The sequence below is a fragment of the Heloderma suspectum genome, chromosome 2 (genome assembly GCF_057233095.1).
Source record: "Heloderma suspectum isolate Gila_16-S chromosome 2, 16-S_ref, whole genome shotgun sequence".
Lineage (NCBI taxonomy): Eukaryota > Metazoa > Chordata > Lepidosauria > Squamata > Helodermatidae > Heloderma > Heloderma suspectum.
In genome coordinates, this window is record NC_139459.1 from 287893390 (window position 1) to 287912095 (window position 18706).

The window sequence follows — 18706 nt, forward strand, 5'->3', positions numbered from 1 at the left end:
TGGCATCTGGCCCTATCACTTCCTGGCATATAGAAGGGGAAGAAATGGAAGCAGTGACAGATTTTATTTTCTTGGGCTCCAGGATCACCACAGATGGTGACTGTAGCCATGAAATTAAAAGATGCTTGCTCCTTGGGAGGAAAGCTATGGCAAACCTAGACAGCATAGTAAGAAGCAGAGACATCACCTTGCCGACAAAGGTTCGTATAATCAAAGCTATGGTTTTCCCAGTAGTAACGTATGGCTGTGAGAGCTGGACTATAAGGAAGGCTGAGCGCCGAAGAATTGATGCTTTCGAACTGTGGTGCTGGAGAAGACTCTTACGAGTCCCCTGGACTGCAAGGAGGTCAAATCAGTCAGCCCTAAAGGAAATCAACCCTGAGTGCTCATTGGAAGGACAGGTACTGAAGCTGAAGCTCCAATATTTTGGCCACCTCATGTGAAGAGAAAAGTCCCTGGAAAAGACCCTGATGCTGGGAAAGATTGAAGGCAAAAGGAGAAGGGGATGGCAGAGGATGAGATGGCTAGATAGCATCACCGATGCAATGAATATGAACTTGAGCATGCTCCGGGACAGAGCAGAGGACAGGAAGGCCTGGTGTGCTATGCTCCATGGGGTCACGAAGAGTCGGACACGACTGAACGACTGAACAACAACAATACTTAACAGCAGCCAAGGAGAGGGAGAGAAGAAGCCGTCTTGTGCAGTAAAGGCAGGCAATGCAGTGCTGCATCTCTGCGTCATTTCATAAAGTTCCAGGCCACGAGGCCCAAGAGCATATCTATGTGCACATCACTACTGACATCTGCACTACAAGAACGAAGGCTTCTCAGCCACCATCAGGCAGCCAGAAAGTTCGGTGAGCACTTCTGTGGGGGCTATGATCGCTCCACATCCTTCCCTATGTGAAAGCCTCTGCACAAGGCGCTTTATGCATCCATGTGCTCATAAATGTGCACGCAGACTTGTGCTGCTTCTGCGGTCAGCTAGTTTAGGATTTTAACAGTGCAATCCTATACAGGTCTATTGAGATGAAAGCCCCATTGAATTCAATGGGATATACTTCCAGGTAAATGTACCTAGGACATCAACCTGAAATGATTTTTCCATGCTGTTTCTGGGGTGTGTACTACAAGATTTATGCACATGTGACTCCAGGTTTAAGAGGCTGCCAGACTAGAATCCAATTCACACAATCCATGGTGACAGTTCTTATTTTTAAAGTCCTAAACCATTTGGGACCCAAATATCTGAAGGAGCACCTACTCCCATTGATAGCTACCAGTTCTTTAAGATCATCTGCTACAGCCCTTCTCCATGGACTCCTTCCATCAGAGGTACAATAACGAAGAGGCATTTCAGGTTGGGAATGACACCCCCACTCCCCGCAATCCAACTTCAAAAGGTATTTGGTCTGGCCCCAATTCTGCTCTCATTTAGGAACCAGGCAAAGATATATTTATTTGCCCAATCATTTTGACAGATTTTACAGATTTAACTGAGTAAGTTTCAGTTTGTTTTAATGTTTTATCTGTTATTTTCATGGTATTGTGTTTATAGTATTGTGGGCAGTATCCAACACTGCCATTCCAAGTATGCAATTGATGTAGCGCTAAATGACCTCTAGTGGTATGTCAATAGTGTAAGCCAGTACGGGAGATTTTCTGGGGAAACCCATCATGCCAGCTTGCACTATGTGTGTGTGTGTGTGTGCATGTATATGTGTGTGTGTGTGTGTGTATATGTGTGTGTGTGTGTGTGTTTGTGTGTGTGTATATATATATATATATATAGTTTGCCAATGCAATAATTCAAACCAATTATAATACTTCAACTTAACATCCATATAGCATATCTAAGGTTGCTAAGTCACTTGTCCTAAGTCTATTCCAATAATCCATAAAAGGTATCCATTTTTTTGTGAAAGTCTAGAGGGAGTTCACTCTTCCCTCCCGTAGCAACTTATAAGATGTTATTTTATTTAGCACCACAATAGTTCAGATCTTTTCCCACTGTATCAGAGATTATATATATGCTGTTTGCCAAGCTGTTGGTGAGAGAATCCTTTCAGATATTAACACATCATCACCATGAAATCTCTAGGGATCTGATCTTTAATATCACCCAGGAGTATAGTTCTTGGGGTTAAATGCCAGCTTACACTATTGGCATGCCACTAGAGGTCGCTTACACTAGCACTACATCAATAGTGTAAGCAGAGCAGCGGTGTTGGGTGCTGCTCTTTGGTTTTTGCTGTATACCACCCTGGAGGGCAACGAAGATGATCAGGGGACTGGAAACGAAGCCCTATAGGAGAGACTGAAAGAACTGGGCATGTTTAGCCTGGAGAAGAGAAGACTGAGGGGAGATATGATAGCGCTCTTCAAGTACTTGAAAGGTTGCCACAGAGAGGAAGGCCAGGATCTCTTCTCCATCATCCCAGAGTGCAAGACACGGAATAATGGGCTGAAGTTACAGGAAGCCAGATTCTGGCTGAACATCAGGAAAAACGTCCTGACTGTTAGAGCAATATGACAATGGAACCAATTACCTAGGTGGGTGGTGGGCTCTCCCACGCTGGAGGCATTCAAGATGAAGCTGGACAGCCATCTGTTAGGGATGCTTTGACTTAGATTCCTGCCTTGAGCAGGGGGTTGGACCCAATAGTCTTATAGGCCCCTTCCAACCCTACTATTCTATGAAGAACATGCTATAAACATGCTATAAATATGCTATAAACATACTATAAAGAAACAAATGAATAATCAGTTCCTCTGGGCAGATTCCTTGTCGCTTTTCTCATTTGCTTTTGCTGTAATTCAGTGTATTAAACAGTGACTTGCATCCCCAAAGGTAACTATGCTATTTATGTTAATAGAAAAATATATAACATGAGTTTAGAATGGCTTGTATGCCTCCACAGGTGTCTACACTGAAATTACATAATGATGTCATCATCAGTTCCCATAAAGAACATGATTTTTTAAACAGTTGGTAACTAGTTAACATGTGTCAAAGTCAAGCTTGTGTCATCTCTCATGGCTAGAAAACTTGAAAATGTATGGGCATTTGGAAATCTCAGGAATGAGGCCATCATTCAGTATAGTGCAAGAGTAACTTGAACAAACAGTGGAGGGCCAGACCTTTTGGTGTGCTGAATTCATAGACTATTTTTACTTCTTTTAATCTAAATGCACAGTCCAGACTCACCAACGGGTTATGAGAGACTTGTGAGTGGATTGCTAGCAGGCTGACAGTTGTATGTCTTGGAGGCAGTCAGAAGTGGCCAATTGTGGGCATGGGGTGAGCTCTGACTGAGGGGGCAGAATTGACAGGGAGGTGCTAAACAGAGATGAAGTTCCTTTCATTGAGGGGTTGCTGCTGGGACCAATCTAACAAATCTTCAAACAGACTCTTTCAACTTTTTGTTCAGTATGAATAAAACTTTTTAATGGTATCTGTGAATCTGAATACTGGCTCATCTTTTACCTGTATATCACCTGCACTGACACTCCTTTTAACATCATAACGTATGAGAAAATCTCCATCTAGCAGAGTTTCTTCCAGGTTAGGGCTTTTTCTTTGTTGAGATATGGTTGGTTTAAAGGAAATGTGAGCCTGAAAATTAGAGGCACAAATGAAAACATGCAAGCAATCACAGGAAGACAAGTGCTTTGTTTTTTTCAAGGGCATTAGAACTTTTGCTCCATGTATTTTACCTTGGTCTCATCCTGCACCTTTGTGATGGCATTGTTCAGCTCATTGGTGATGAAGGTGCTTTCAGTTTCCAAGAAACTTATACCTTGCGGTTCAAAGATGTGGGTATCAATCTGAAGAACATTAAAAGAAAAAGCATGTTCATATCTTCTAGCTCTAATGTGATGCCAGGAGGCGGTGACACTTCGGACAAAATCCTCTTCCAAGAACTTACCTGGAAGTGCTTGACCAGCTGTTTGGGCTTGACCTTCATCAGCAGTTCATAGTTCCCCAGCTTGCGCTTCAGTAACTCCTCATAGATCAGCTCAAAGGTCACTTTAGCAGCAGCTGCTACGTTGACTGTAACATGAAACTGCTCCAGTCTTCTTCCAGTTGATCTGGAACCAAGAAAAGAATTGAGGCGACACCTCCACATCAGCTCTGAATGCTGTTGCTTCATAGGGGTTGCACCCATCTTTGAAACTGACTAATTTCCGCCATCCTGATTAAACTAAACAGGAAGCCAGCCCCGTGCTTTCTACAAGGCAGAGAATTGTCCCATGGCTGCACAAAGGCTTTGTATGATGATCTTCACCATCACAATCAGTGTGGTTTGACCCCCTTACGGGTTATTCTTTTTAAAAAATTTCTTATTTAAATATCAAGGAAACATACCACATTCAGTACTAATGCAGAACTAGTGTGCACACACATGCTGCTGGTTTGCACAGATTTGCAATGAGACCACCATAGCAGCAGTAGGAAAAGAGTAATCTGACTCGGATTCCTGCACTGAGCAGGGGGTTGGACTCGAAGGGGGTTGTAGGCCCCTTCCAGCCTACTATTCCATGATTCTATTATCAGGATCTCCAGGGGAGGGAGGGAGGTGCCTTCTCTCAGGAGGCAGGATTTGGCCAGGGTGGGTGGGTGTCCAGGGCACCCTGGGGGCACACAATTAAGGCCATGCTTAAGGAGCGCACAACCTGCCAGACCGCAGGGAGTGCACTCCTGCTACAGATGGTGACACAGCCAAGAAATGAGAAAACAGAGATTACGATTCAGTTCATCAGTTCTGTTGCTTACTTGACCAATCCAGCACTTTGCCCTCATGAAACAGCAGCAGCAAACTGAGCTTCTGCAGATTTCTTCTCCTTGACTATTCCAGGGAATGTTTCTCCATCTATGGTCCTTTAAAAAATAAATATTTTGGATAATGTGAGGACTGTGTGTGTGTGTGTGTGGAGGGGGGCAACTGTAGACTATAAAGAGAGGGAGGAGAACATAGTGGGTCCATTTGGACAAAATAGGGGCAAATTGTGGGTTAATTAGCCCAGGATTTGCTATGGCATGTGCCCAGTGTGTGCCACCGCTGCCATTTTGAATATGTAACCTCCAATTGGCCTGATCAGAGATTGCTCTGTGACATGTGGACATTACAGGTTAATCATGGGTAAAAAAACCCCACAGATAACCTAACAACTAATGGTTAACCCATGATAATCCATAGTGGACGGGTTTACATGTCACGGATCGAACTGAGCCGAGCGGAGGTTGCATATTCAAAGTGGTGGCAGCATGCAACCCTTATGTGCCATGCAAACCGGGTCAGTGAGATCTGGCTGTAAGGATCCACAAAGAGATCTGGGTCAGATCTGGATTTGATCCACAAAGAGATCGGGGTCAGTTCTGGATTTGTTCCATGCAAACCGGGTCAGTGAGATCTGGCTCTAAGGATCCACAAAGAAGGAAAAGAAATCTAAATCCTTTGTTTTCTTAGTGCTGTCTTGTCTGCTCCTTTAGTGCTGTCTTGTCTGCTCCTTCAGGTCTTAACTATAACTTGGAAGGAATTATTATGGCACAAAAGTTTCAAGCAGCACACAGCGTTCTGGAAGACTTCTGCAAAATGTTTTTTTTTTTTTTAATGCTTTATAGCAGACAAATATATCCACTCCTTTCCTGTAAGATGAGTCCTGTAAGATTTGAGGGACAGCTTATGCGAAGTCGTCTTCACTCACCAGCCTGTAAATTCCTCTCAGAGGATCATCAGAAGGACATGGCCTTGTTCATATTACCCAGAACAGACTCAGGGACACCCTAAGAGATGAGCTTACATGCTGAAGTTTGTGATGAAGGCTGTCTTGGGTAATTCTACTTCAAAAAGGGCCTCCTTGGATTCATTTGCTCTGTTGACGACTCTGCTGGTGATGACCGTGTGGGCAAACCGTGATGTGACCTTGCAGTCCACATGCAGGCTGTAGATTTCAATGGCATTCTGGGAAAGAGGAGAAAGGGCTTCTATGAATTCAATTCCTGGCATATAGAGATGTGATGTTGCATAGTCAGCGATTAAGAGATTTCTCTAACAATCACCAACCATCTCCCTATGATCAATATGGCAGCTGGATCTAATGAAAAAGCCAAATTATTATTTTAGAACTAAAAAAAGGAATAATGTAGTGGTTGGAGATAAATAAGGTATATATTTGTTTGGAGGTGAATAAGGAATTTTTGTGTTGGTCCATGATTTCTGTAGTATATTTCTCACTTCAAGAGCTGTGATATTTCCTTTCCACTTCAAGAGTTTCTGAACATGTGCATAATGCCTGGCGCTACTTGTCACTGTTACTGCCCCAATAACAATAAGCCTGAACAATCCATTTCGATATGCATGAAATAGAGCTGAGTGCAACTTTGTCAAAATATGTTTTTTCTAAGAAAATGTCAGAGATTTTTCTTTCCTCACTACCCCCAGAAAAAGAATTCCACTTTGCAGAATTTTCTGCAGATATTCTCCACCATTTATTTATTTATTTATAATGAGAGTGGCCATTTCCCTGCTACAATGGTCTGGAATAAGAATGAGGTCTGGAACATTGTGGAGGATACAAAATGGCAGCCAGGCTGTCAACACAGTTGCTGTTGGTCCTTCTTTCAGCAGCAGCAAAAAACTAAAAATAAATCAAACCTTCGGGAAAAAAGAAAGAAGCTGTGCTAGTGCTACTGCTAATGATGAGCCCCACCTTTGAGAAATGGTTGGACAGTTTCTCCTCTCCCTAGATAAATTCAGTGAAATGGTCCCCCTTTTTTGTACAGATGTTTTTGCAAATCTGGACAACTTTGAGAATGTTCATTGGTCACAAATTAAAGTAATAATTTTAGAACCCATAATCTGGCCACATTTTAAAACTGCCAAGGTTCAATAGAGAGATACTTATCTTAAGAAAGGTATTGTGCACAGCTAAAACCTCATGTGGTGCTTTTATGAGGTGCATCCACATTTATTAAGGGCATAATGCTTTGCATGTTTCAACAGAAAAAAGTCCTAAAACTCCCAGAATTCCCCAGCCAGCATGGCTGGCTGGGGAATGCTGGGAGTTGTAAGACTTCTTCCTGTGTAAACATGCATAGGATTGCACCTTAAATGTGGATAGCCAGTTTGGGAGAGCATACCATTTATCTGTTGGATCAGACCAAGGCCTATCTAGTCCAGCATTGTTTTTCCACAGGGGCCAACGCGGTGTCTATGAGAAGCCCAGAAGCAGGACAAGAAAGCAATAGCAATCCCGGAAGCTGGTATTGAGAGGCATACAATCTCTGATACTGGGGGATATATATATATATATATATATATATTCTTCATAATTAATAATAAAGCCTTCATAATTAATAATAAAGTGGTTAAAGCAGTGCTCGGATATAATCCAAAAAATGATAGAATGATCTCAATTCAAATTCAGGGCAAGCCATTTAACATCACAGTGATCCAAATATACACCCCAACCACAGCTTCTGAAGAAGCAGAAGTAGATCAGTTCTATGAGGATCTGCAGCACCTACTGGATAATACGCCAGAAAGAGATGTTATTTTCATTACAGGAGACTGGAATGCTAAGGTGGGTAGTCAAATGACACCTGGAATTACAGGCAAGCATGGTCTGGGAGAACAAAATGAAGTGGGACATAGGCTGACAGAATTTTTCCAAGACAACTCACTGTGCATAACAAACACTGTCTTCCAACAACCTAAAAGACAACTTTATACATGGACTTCACCAGATGGTCGACACTAGGGATGGGGGAGAATTTCTCCACGAATCTCCGGGAGGCTGAATGCCAATGCATTCGGCCCCCCGAAATTAATGGAGAAACGGTCCGCCCCCCCCTGCCCCCCCGGGATGGGACTTACCTTTCCCGAATGTCCCTGGTGCTGGCGGCTCCCGGTGGCTGTTTGGCGGCGGTTTGGCGGTTCGGCGGCGGCGGCAGCCAGTCTTCCGACCAGCTGCCGCCACCGCCATTTCCAAGTAAAAAAAACAAAAAAACTCAAGCAAACGTGATAGGCTACGTAAAGATTTACGTAGCCTATCATGGCTTAACTTAAACTTAAAACACCGTGATAGGCTACGTAAATCCTTGCGTAGCCTATCACGGCTGACTTTGGGGAAAAAAAGAAAAAGCACGTACGCAAATGGCGGCACACATGGACGCCACCATTTGTGTTCCTTATTTGGGCACGTGTAGTCTATGTAAACATTTACGTAGACTACGGCGAAAATAAGGGCAGCGCAAATAGCGTTGCCCCTATTTTAGCCGTAGTCTGCGTAAATGTTTATGTAGACTACACGTGCCCAAATAAAGAATGCAAATGGCGGCGCCCATGGGCGCCGCCATTTGCATACGCACTTTTTTCCCCCCTCCCCAAAGTCAGCCGTGATAGGCTATGTAAGGAGTAAGTAGCCTATCACGGCTGACTGCAGGTACGCAAACGGTGGCGGCTACGGCCGCTGCCATTTGCGTCCCGGCCGGCAAGGAGGATTCGCTGCCAGAGGGACGGGGCGCCTCCCCACCACCACGAAGCAAGCTGCGGGACCAGGTAAGGGACTTTCGTCCATCCCTAGTCGACACCGAAATCAGATTGACTACATCCTTTATAGCCAAAGGTGGCGGACATCTATACAGTTGATGCATTAGCTGAGCTGGGAATTAATACATCAACTGAGTTGGTCAGCAAGGATTGCTTTGCTAGCACATTCTTAGACATTTGGCCAGCAAGAATCGCGTTTGTTTATCCTAGCATATTCTTAGACCCTTGGTCAACAAAGAACTGCTTTTACTTATTCTAGTACATTCTTAGACTCGGTTGCTAAGGGGAAGGGGCAAAGTTTTGAGTGAGTCACCTATTGCCTTATTTGTACTAGGGATTTACGAATCCCTTACCTCGCTCTGCACCAGGGCATCTGCCGTGGGGGGAGGTGCTCCGTCCCTCCCCCGGAATCCTCCCTGGCTGGCTCTGCGGAGCCGCCGGCCAGGGCCGGCCACAGCCAAAGTTCCAGCCATGGCTGGGCTGCTGCGGCCACAAATGGCGGCCGTCATACTGGCCGCCATTTGCATCCTTGCAAGCAGCCTTGATAGGCTACGTAAGTATTTACGTAGCCTATCACGGCAAAGAGCAGGGATGCAAATGGCGTAGCGGCCACCATTTGCATGCCTGCTCTTTGCCGTGATAGGCTACATAATATGTAGCCTATCACGGCTGCAAGGCCGCAAATGGCGGCCGCAGCAGCCCAGCCACAGCCAGCCAGGAGACCAGCCGGAGCTGCCACCGCCGCATTCGCCCCAGGTAAGTTCCGTCCCGGGGGGATTCTGCGGGATGGCAGGGGGCAGGAGGCCATTCCGCCACGGATTCTGGTGGGCTGGATTCTAAAGAATCCAGACTCACTGGAATCCGTGGTGGAATTATCTGACATCTCTAATTTGTACATAAGAGAAGCAATATACCATGAAGTCCATTAGCCAATCTGAGGAAGGGGCTTTGTCTGTATAGCTTATAAATGCACTGCCTCAGACGTTGCCCGGGGCCAGCTTTGTTTTCAGCATTAGCCCCTTGCTGGACTGTTTGCAAACAATAAAACTGTGTTGGACCAAGCCTGAGCGTGACTCATTTTCTTGGGGAAATTGACTGCCTCCAAAGGAAGCCGAACTGCCCCTTGTGCAACACAGTCGGTAAAAACAAGACCTGGAGCTGATTGTAGTTCAGATTAGGGATGTTGGAGAATTCTGCTACGGACTCCAGTGAGGCCAGATTCTTTAGAATCTGGCACCCCGGAGTCCGTGGCGGAACAGACTATCCCCCCCACCACCCGAAATCCCCTCCGGAACGGACCTACCTAGCAGCAGCAGCGGATGCGGCGGCGGCGGCTCCGGCGGCGGCAGCTCCTGGTCATCTTCCAGCCGCTGCCGGGCTGCTACGGCTGCAAATGGCGGCCGTCATAGTGGCCACCATTTGCGTCCATGCCTTAGGCCATGATAGGCTATGTAAATACTTACGTAGCCTATCACAGCAAAGAGCAGGGGCGCAAATGGCATAATGGGCGCCATTTGCGCCCCTGCTCTTTGCCGCGATAGGCTACATAAATACTTACATAGCCTATCACGGCCTAAGGCATGGATGCAAATGGCAGCTGGCGTAGCAGCCACCATTTGTGTCCGCAGTGTGGCAGCAGCGGCCGGAAGTCCGGCTGCGGCTGGGGAGGATTCGGGGGGGGGGGGAAGGACAGATCGCCTTCCCCCACAGCGGATGCCACGGACCAGAACTGGGTAAGCAATCCACTCACCCCTAGTTCAGATCACTAATTTCTTATTGCGCAAATTTAGTATCAGACTAAAGAGAATAGGGAAGACCCACAGATCAGTTAGATATGAGCTCACGAATATTCCTAATGAACATGCAGTGGAGGTGAAGAATAGATTTAAGGGACTAGATTTAGTAGATAGGGTCCTGGAAGAACTATGGACAATAATTCGCAACATTGTTCAGGAGGCAGCAACAAAAAACGTCCCAAAGAAAAAGAAAACCAAGAAGGCAAGATGGCTGTCTGCTGAGACACTGGAAGCAGCCCAAGAAAGAAGGAAAGCAAAAGGCAACAGTGATAGGGGGAGATATGCCCAATTAAATGCAAAATTCCAGAGGTTAGCCAGAAGAGATAAGGAACTATTTTTAAACAAGCGATGCGTGGAAGCAGAAGAAAATAATAGAATAGGAAGGACAAGAGACCTCTTCCAGAAAATTAGAAACAATGAAGATAAATTCCAGGCAAAAATGGGTATGATCAAAAACAAAGCTGGCGAGGACCTAACAGAAGCAGAAGAGAGCAACAAAAGGTGGCAAGAATATATGGAAGATCTGTATATGAAGGATAATAATATCGGGGATAGATCTGTCGGTATGGGCAGTGAGTTAGAGCCAGACATCCTGAAGAGTGAAGTTGAATGGGTCTTAAGAAGCGTTGCTGATAACAAGGCAGCAGGAGACAACAGTATCACAGCTGAACTGTTAAAATCTTGCAAGATGATGCTGTCAAGGTGATGCATGCCATATGCCAGCAAATTTGGAAAACACAAGAATGGCCATCAGATTGGAAAAAATCAACTTATATCCCCATACCAAAAAAGGGACGCACCACAGAATGTTCAAACTATCGAACAGTGGCACTGATTTCACATGCCAGTAAGGTAATGCTCAAGATCTTGCAAGGTAGACTCCAGCAATTCATGGAACGAGAATTGCCAGACGTACAAGCTGGGTTTCGAAAAGGCAGAGGAACTAGAGACCAAATTGCCAATATCCGCTGGATAATGGAGAAAGCCAGGGAGTTTCAGAAAAACCTCTCTTTCTGTTTTATTGACTATTCTAAAGCCTTTGACTGTGAGGATCATAACAAATTGTGGCAAGTTCTTGGTGGTATGGGGATACCAAGTCATCTTGTCTGCCTCCTGAGGAATCTGTATAACGACCAAGTAGCAACGGTAAGAACAGACCACGGAACAACGGACTGGTTTTAGATTGGGAAAGGAGTACGGCAGGGTTGTATACTCTCACCCTACCTATTCAACCTGTACGCAGAACACATCATGCGACGTGCTGGGCTTGATGAAGCCAAGGCTGGAGCTAAAATCGCTGGAAGAAACATTAACAATCTCTGATATGCAGATGATACCACTTTGATGGCTGAAAGCGAGGAGGAGCTGAGGAACCTTCTGATGAAGGTGAAAGAAGAAAGTGCAAAAGCTGGGTTGCAGTTAAACCTCAAAAAAACCAAGATTATGACAACCAGCTTGATTGATAACTGGCAAATAGAGAGAGAAAACGTGGAGGCAGTGACAGACTTTGTATTTCTAGGTGCAAAGTTTACTGCAGATGCCGACTGCAGCCAGGAAATCAGAAGACGTTTACTTCTTGGGAGGAGAGCAATCTTGATAAAATAGTTAAGTGCAGAGACATCACACTGACAACAAAGGTCCGCATAGTTAAAGCAATGGTATTCCCCATAGTAACCTATGGCTGCGAGAGCTGAACCATAAGGAAGGCTGAGCGAAGGAAGATAGATGCTTTTGAACTGTGGTGCTGGAGGAAAATTCTTGGACTGCAAGAACTTGGACTTGGAGTGCCTTGGACTGCAAGAAGATCAAACCAGTCCTTACTCCAGGAAATAAAGCCAGACTGCTCACTTGAGGGAATGATCTTAAAGGCAACACTGAAGTACTTTGGCCACATAATGAGAAGACAGGATACCTTGGAGAAGACGCTGATGCTAGGGAAAGTGGAAGGCAAAAGGAAGAGGGGCCGACCAAGGGCAAGATGGATGGATGATATTCTGGAGGTGACGGACTCTACCTGGGGGAGCTGAGGGTGGCGACGGCTGACAGGAAGCTCTGGCGTGGGCTGGTCCATGAAGTCATGAAGAGTCGAGAGAGAATGAACAGATAAACAACAATGTGTGTGTGTGTATGTGTATGTGTATATATATATATATATATATATATATATATATATATATTCATGTATGTATATGTATGTATATCCATCAAGACAAGTAGCCAGTAGCCACTGATAACCTCATCCTCCACAAATTTGTCTAATCCCCCTTTAAAGCCATCCAATCTGGTATGGTCATCACTACATCTTGTGAAGAACAAAAAAAGCCCCCAGTTAAGCTATGCACTGTGAAGAAATAATCCTTTTGTCTGTTGTAAATCTCCCATCATTTAGCTTCACTGGATGATCCCAAGTTCTAGTATTATGAGACAGAGTGAAAAATACATCTTTACCCACAGTTTATACGCCTCCATCATGTCTATCCCTCCCCCATGCTCATCTTTATTTTAAGCTAAAGGCACACAACATAACCTTTCCTGATAGGAGAGTTTCTCCACCCCTTGAACATTTTGGTTGCTCTTTTCTGCACATTTTCTAGCTCTACAGTATTTTATTTTTTATATGAAGTGACCAGAACAGTGATTTCCTGGATCCCCCTGGATACTTCCCAGTCCTCTGGCACAGATCTTAGGGACACGTTACATATTTTTGTTAGAAGATCAGCAATTTCACATTTCCGTTCTATTACAATGCTCAGATAGAACCCAGCTGGACCCAGTGATGTGTTTGTTTTCAGTCTGTCAATAAGGTCTAGAACTCTGTCTCTCGTCACCACCGTTTGCCTTAGTTTCTCAAGCTCACTTCTTGAAATGTCAGTTCAGGCATGGCTATCTGCCCTACATCCTCTGCAGTGAAAACAGATGCAAGGCTTTCAGGCAGTTTCTCTGGAATCTCCTTATCCTCCTTTAGTACTCCTTTAAATTCCTTCTTATTCAGTGATCCCATCACTTCGATAGCTGGTTTCTTGCTTCTGATGCATTTAAATAATTTTGTATTGCTGGTCTTAAAGTTATGCGCCTCAAAGTCCTGTTTTGCATCACGTTGTCTGCTTGCATTTCTTTTGTCTAAGTTTGTGTTCCATTTTGTTCTCATTGGGGCACCATGTCCATTTTCTGAAAGAAGCCTTCTTTTCTCTAATCGCTTCCTTAACGCTGCTCATTCACCATGCTGGTGACATCGTGGACCTGGTGCTACCTTTCCTTGCTGCTTTAGTGGACCTGTGGTATACATTCTACCTGAGAACTTGTTATTGTAGTTTTGAGCAACCCCCAAGTGCTCTGGGAAGATTTGACCCTCTTGACTTTCTCTTTCAACTTCTTTTTTACCAGTCTCCTCATTTTAGAGAAGTTTCTTCTTTTGAAGTAAAATGTGACTTCTTTGGACTTTCTTGGCAAACCAATACATAGGTGATGCGTACGACATGTCATTTCAAACCACAGCAACCATGCATCCAGTTTATACATTTTAAAATCAATTAAACAAACAGATCTATTGGTTTACAGAATTTGTCCTTTCAACATTATAAACTGGATGTGCAGTTGCTGGTCGTTTATTGTGGATTTCTAGGCAATTCTCCACTTACATATAAATTCAGTTTGATAGCGCTGTGATCACTGTTTCCAATCAGTTCAACGCTTACATCGTGCACTGGGTCCTGGTTGCCACTTAGGATTAAGTCCAGGGTTGCCTTCCCTCTGATCAGTCCCATGACCAACTATTCTAGTGCACAGTCATAACCGGAATGTGCATTTTTCTAGTCTATGTGAGGGTAGTTGAAGCCACACATGAGTACAAGGCTTTCTTCTTTGGATGCTTCACTGATCCCAGTCTGCATCTCAAGATCAACCTGAGCATTTTGGTCAAGGTGGCAGCAGCATGTCTCCAGTACTAAATTACTTCTGGCGATTGGCATTGTCACCCACAGTGATTGTGTGGAGGAGTCTTCCTCTTTTGTGTTTTCTAGTTTAACACTATGCCCTCTCTGATGTACAGAGTGACGCCACCCCGGCACACTCTTCCCTGCCCTTCCTATGGGCTTTGCATTCAGAGAAAGCCATATCTCACTGATCCTCTCCATTCCACAGGCCTCCACTTTGTCCCCTATATCTAGGTTCTTCTTTAACATCTAGCATTCCATCTTCCCCACCTTGGCCTGGAGGCTTTCTATGCATTAGCACAGAAACGCCTATACAGGGACTCCCTCTCCAAATGTCTCTGGCAAGTGCATTTCCTCCTATGGCCCTTTGTTCTCCTCAAGAGTGGGGAACCTCCAGCACTTGGGCCAAATCTGTGGTGCCAGGCTGCCCATCCAGCTCACAGGGCCTCAGCTGAGGCTACTCCCCTTCCCCAAAGGCTGGCAGGGAGAGGAATCCCCACCATGATCTCCAACCAGTGATGCCTCATGCTCCTCCATCTGGTGCCTCATCTGGGGTGGTGTCATGCCCCTATTGGAGGAGTCCTCCTCAGAGGAGAAGCTAGAGACCACAGAAGCCCAGGGTACCCAGACCAGGGACTGCCACCAGACTCACAGGAGCCTGAACCCTCAGGGTAAGTGGCTGCAGGGCTATCCCTGCCAGGAGAAAGGGACTCTGCTTCTGAGGCAGAGGCTGAGCCACCCCCGATCCCCAGGAATGTTGTTGCCTCAAGCAACAGGCTAGCAGGGCTCCTGTGTGAAGGAGTGCTCCCATCCAGAAAACATCTCCTCAGGAGAAAGGGACTCCTCAGGAGTACGCTCTGGAAAGGGAGCTCTGATTGCTGCAGCTGAGCTCTGGGTGGGTCTGGCTGGCTTTGGGCTTAAAAGCCTTCACTAGAAACCCAGCCAGTGCTGGAACAACTTGGTCCAGCCAGACTCTGCTGTGTTTCTTGCCCCCTGAATCATGCCCTGTGACTGTTGTTCTGTTTCCTGACTGTTTGGACCCTGCTTCTTCTGGACTATGAAATGTACCTGACTGATTTACTGTGTTGTTATCTTGCTTGTTATCTTGACTATTCCTGCTGTTGCCTGATCCTTGTTGCCTGCCTGCCTGCCTGCCTGCCTGCCTGCCTGCCTGCCTGCCTACATTCTGATCTCTGCCTGGATTTTGACCACTCCTGCCTTAGCTTAAAACCTCCTTGGACTGAAACCTGTGTGCTTGACCATTTGCTTGCCAGCTTGACTACTCTATTGCATCACTCCCTCTACATGCTTGCAAACAGCCAAGACTGTCTAGAGCAGGACAGGTGGCTTCACTGTGCCTGGGCCTTTCCCAACTGGGCAAAGCCTACATGCAGCAAAGCCAAGGCCTCAACCAAGGCACTGCCTGGAGGAACTCCAGCCACTGCTTTGGATGGGGACTGAATGATGTCAGGGGTGCGGCCCCGGCCTCCAGTGTCATTCTGCTCCCTACCTAATTCTAGTTGCCCACCCTGAGCTTCATACTACATGTGTTATGCCTCTACCACACACACCAAAGAGGACTGCTAGATGATGATTGATTAGAATGTAAGCCTGTAGGCATGTTCTGCATTTTTTACTTATTTGCAGTATAGCATGTAGTGCTGAAATGCTTAATATTTATATTATCAACATCCTTGTGTCTCCTGAGAACGCTTATCCGAAGCATCCTCCAGACTTGTATTCTTCCATATGGTAAATACAGTTGAAATGGGTAAGACTGATAAAAGGTAATAAATTAGCTTCCTACCGTTCCTTAAGTCAAACAAAATGCTGGAATCCAAAGAAGGTAATGAAAATGTAGGTGAGAACTGCATATGCATTTAGTGCTTTCCTTGCCAAGCCATTTTGTCTTGCCCCCACCTCCCAAGAGTTTATTTCCAAACCCCATTACACTGAACAGCAGTTTTTTGTCTCTGCTCAAAGGAAAGAAGCTAACAGAGCTCTAACCATAAATGGAGTTCTCTTCTTCATCCACATTTCCCTTCTTAGGATCATGTCCATCTCTCTCAAAGGAATACTATAAACCAAACTAAGCCGGTTTCCTTCTCCCACCCCTGCAGAGTTCCAAATGTACACTTGCAAAAGGAGATATGTTTGGTCCCCATGGAGGAAAAGTTGTGGCTGGAGCCCTTCTGATTCTCAAAGATGGACAGGTGGGAAAGGGTTAACCAGCTACCCACTGTCTTCTATGGCCCCATCTACATGAGCCATTTGCCCCAGTGCCACTTCGAAAGGGCGCTCTTTGCGACAGATGACGCAGTCGCCGCTTGGCAGCCCAATTGTGGTTTTCAGGGAGAAATCCGGATTTTCTCAGAGTCCATTTGCAGCAATTTTTTCACTTGCTTCAGATTCACTTCAGGGGGTTGAGCTGTCTGTCCCTTCCTCAGATTGACATCGAAGCGTCGTTAGTGATGGCGTCACTATGTGATGCCTTTTCAACCCTCCCCATTCCTCCTTTGCAGTGCCACAGTTACAGAGGCATGAAGAACAGGCTGGCAGAAGCCGTGCTGATTGGTAGAAGAGAAAGTTGTGGGGGGCAGGGGGAGAGCAGAGGGGTAAGCATGTCTACTGGGAAGTAACTCATTGCTTTCAGTTCCACATCGCTGCCTCTCACATTAAGTAGTTGAGCTCAACAGTGGAGATGTTCAGCTACAAAGGAACACAGCTGAGAAACGCTGGGTGCCTGTGGATTTGAAGCTGCGAAGTTTAGAAGGGGTGGGTGCCGGGGTGGGTTATTTTCATAAACACATATTCAGAAGCACGTCTCAGCGCCTGCTGAATCTCTGGAGGCAGTGGCTGCTTGCCTGCCCACCGCAGCCACAGAAATGTGTATGCAGGGTTTGTTATGAATGTCTACTCATGAGCAAGTCCTACGTGCTAGTCCTTCACCCTCCTCCCTGCCTCTGCACTCAGAACCTGCTCAATCTCTGGAAGCACCTGCTGCCTGCCTGCCTCAGAAATGTGTGTGTGTGTGCATGTGGGGTATGCTGGGTTTGAGCATGTTCCCAAGGACAGCCAAGCAATGGTTTCCAGCTTGGGAAGTCTGCATTAATCCTCCCATCTACCGCCCCAGTTGTTAATTCGCAGCGCTAATACTGTGCAGCTCTGATGGAATGAACAATGAATTTGGTGCCATGTAGATGTGGCTCTTGTCTCTAAAGCTGCTTTTCATTTTGTGAGAAGTGGGATAACATCACACACATCTGCATGCAATATCTACTGTGTCCGTTAGAGTTGTGCATTTAATCCAGTCAAGACAAGGACAGAAGATGTGAAAATTCACTGACATATTTTTTTGCTTGCAGACTTTGTTCGATTCCCCATTCACACACACTCAAGCCCCCATTCATCTGTTTCCCTCCAAAGGCCCTCTCATACCCTCACTGTCCACCCCAACTTCCACCACCACCTTTCCATGGTCCTGACCAAACCAGCTCTGAAGAAGACCTTCGCCCATAATGTGCACTTCCTATGGTAACAGTGTTGACTCTGTGATGGATGAGAGGGCAAGGTGGTGGAGAACTCTACAACAAAGCCATCAGTCCAAGATGCTCACCTTTCATTGCAATCGAGGAACTGCTTTACCAAGCCCAGCTTGGCTGGGGACAGGCAAAAGCAGAGGGAATACATCCCCCCCCCCCACAACTCTGGAGCTCTTCCTTGTAAAGCAGAAGGTAGAGATCATATATCTGTCACATACATAAGATGCCAGCTTCTGGTTGAGAACTGGGTGGCAGGGACAAAGCTCCAGAAATACATCACGCCTTTCAGTGGAGTCCCTTTCCTCCTTCCTTTCAAGCCCAAGCCATGTCCCTTCTTGAGAGGGGAATACATTGTCGGGACATTGCTTCCCCGATGTCCAACTGTTGCCATCCCCAAGCCCAGCCATTTTCCTGCATCAACTCTGTTTGAGCTGGTATACAGACAGATAATGCAGACACGTATATAGCAATTTCCCCATTTTCTAACATAAAAGTAGAGATATCAAAAGGAGGTGGTAGCAAATACCTGACAAGCAGCATGTTCTGCTAGCGCTATCAGTGAAAAAAAGCCCATCCATGTAAGGAAAAAATGCCTTTCCATTTTGGAAACTACAGAAGCGCAGAGGAAAACTAATTTATTGGAAGAGGTTAATGAATAACTAGGACTCGGGAAAACTGAGTAGGGGTTTTCGGGAAATGCCTCTAATAGATCACATGTGTTCACATTGGACTAGAGCACCGTTCTTTCTCAGGCTTTTTGACCAAAGGTTGACCATCATGTTTAATTTGCTGCATATTGGCATTGGAAACAACCTGCCTTTTACGTATTGCTTGGCCTGCAATACACAGAGCAGGAATGGGGAACCTGCGCTGCTGGA

General features: G+C 45.6%; 1 protein-coding gene across 4 annotated transcripts in view; it reads right to left on the reverse strand.

The window, feature by feature from the left end:
- LOC146354789 (inter-alpha-trypsin inhibitor heavy chain H4-like) overlaps positions 1 to 18439 on the reverse strand; it is a 65221-nt gene extending 46782 nt beyond the window's left edge. For all 4 annotated transcript variants that reach the window (XR_014788504.1, XR_014788503.1, XM_084839783.1 and 1 more), the window contains exons 1-6: positions 18355 to 18439; positions 5809 to 5969; positions 4781 to 4885; positions 3933 to 4095; positions 3721 to 3831; positions 3491 to 3619 (exon numbers count right to left, since the gene is read on the reverse strand). Coding sequence is in view for 2 of the 4 variants with exons in the window: in XM_084839783.1 (XP_084695909.1) it covers positions 3491 to 3619; positions 3721 to 3831; positions 3933 to 3971 (279 nt within the window). In the remaining 2 variants the exon portion in view is untranslated. The remainder of the gene's footprint in view (positions 1 to 3490; positions 3620 to 3720; positions 3832 to 3932; positions 4096 to 4780; positions 4886 to 5808; positions 5970 to 18354) is intronic.
- Positions 18440 to 18706: the final 267 nt, after the last annotated feature.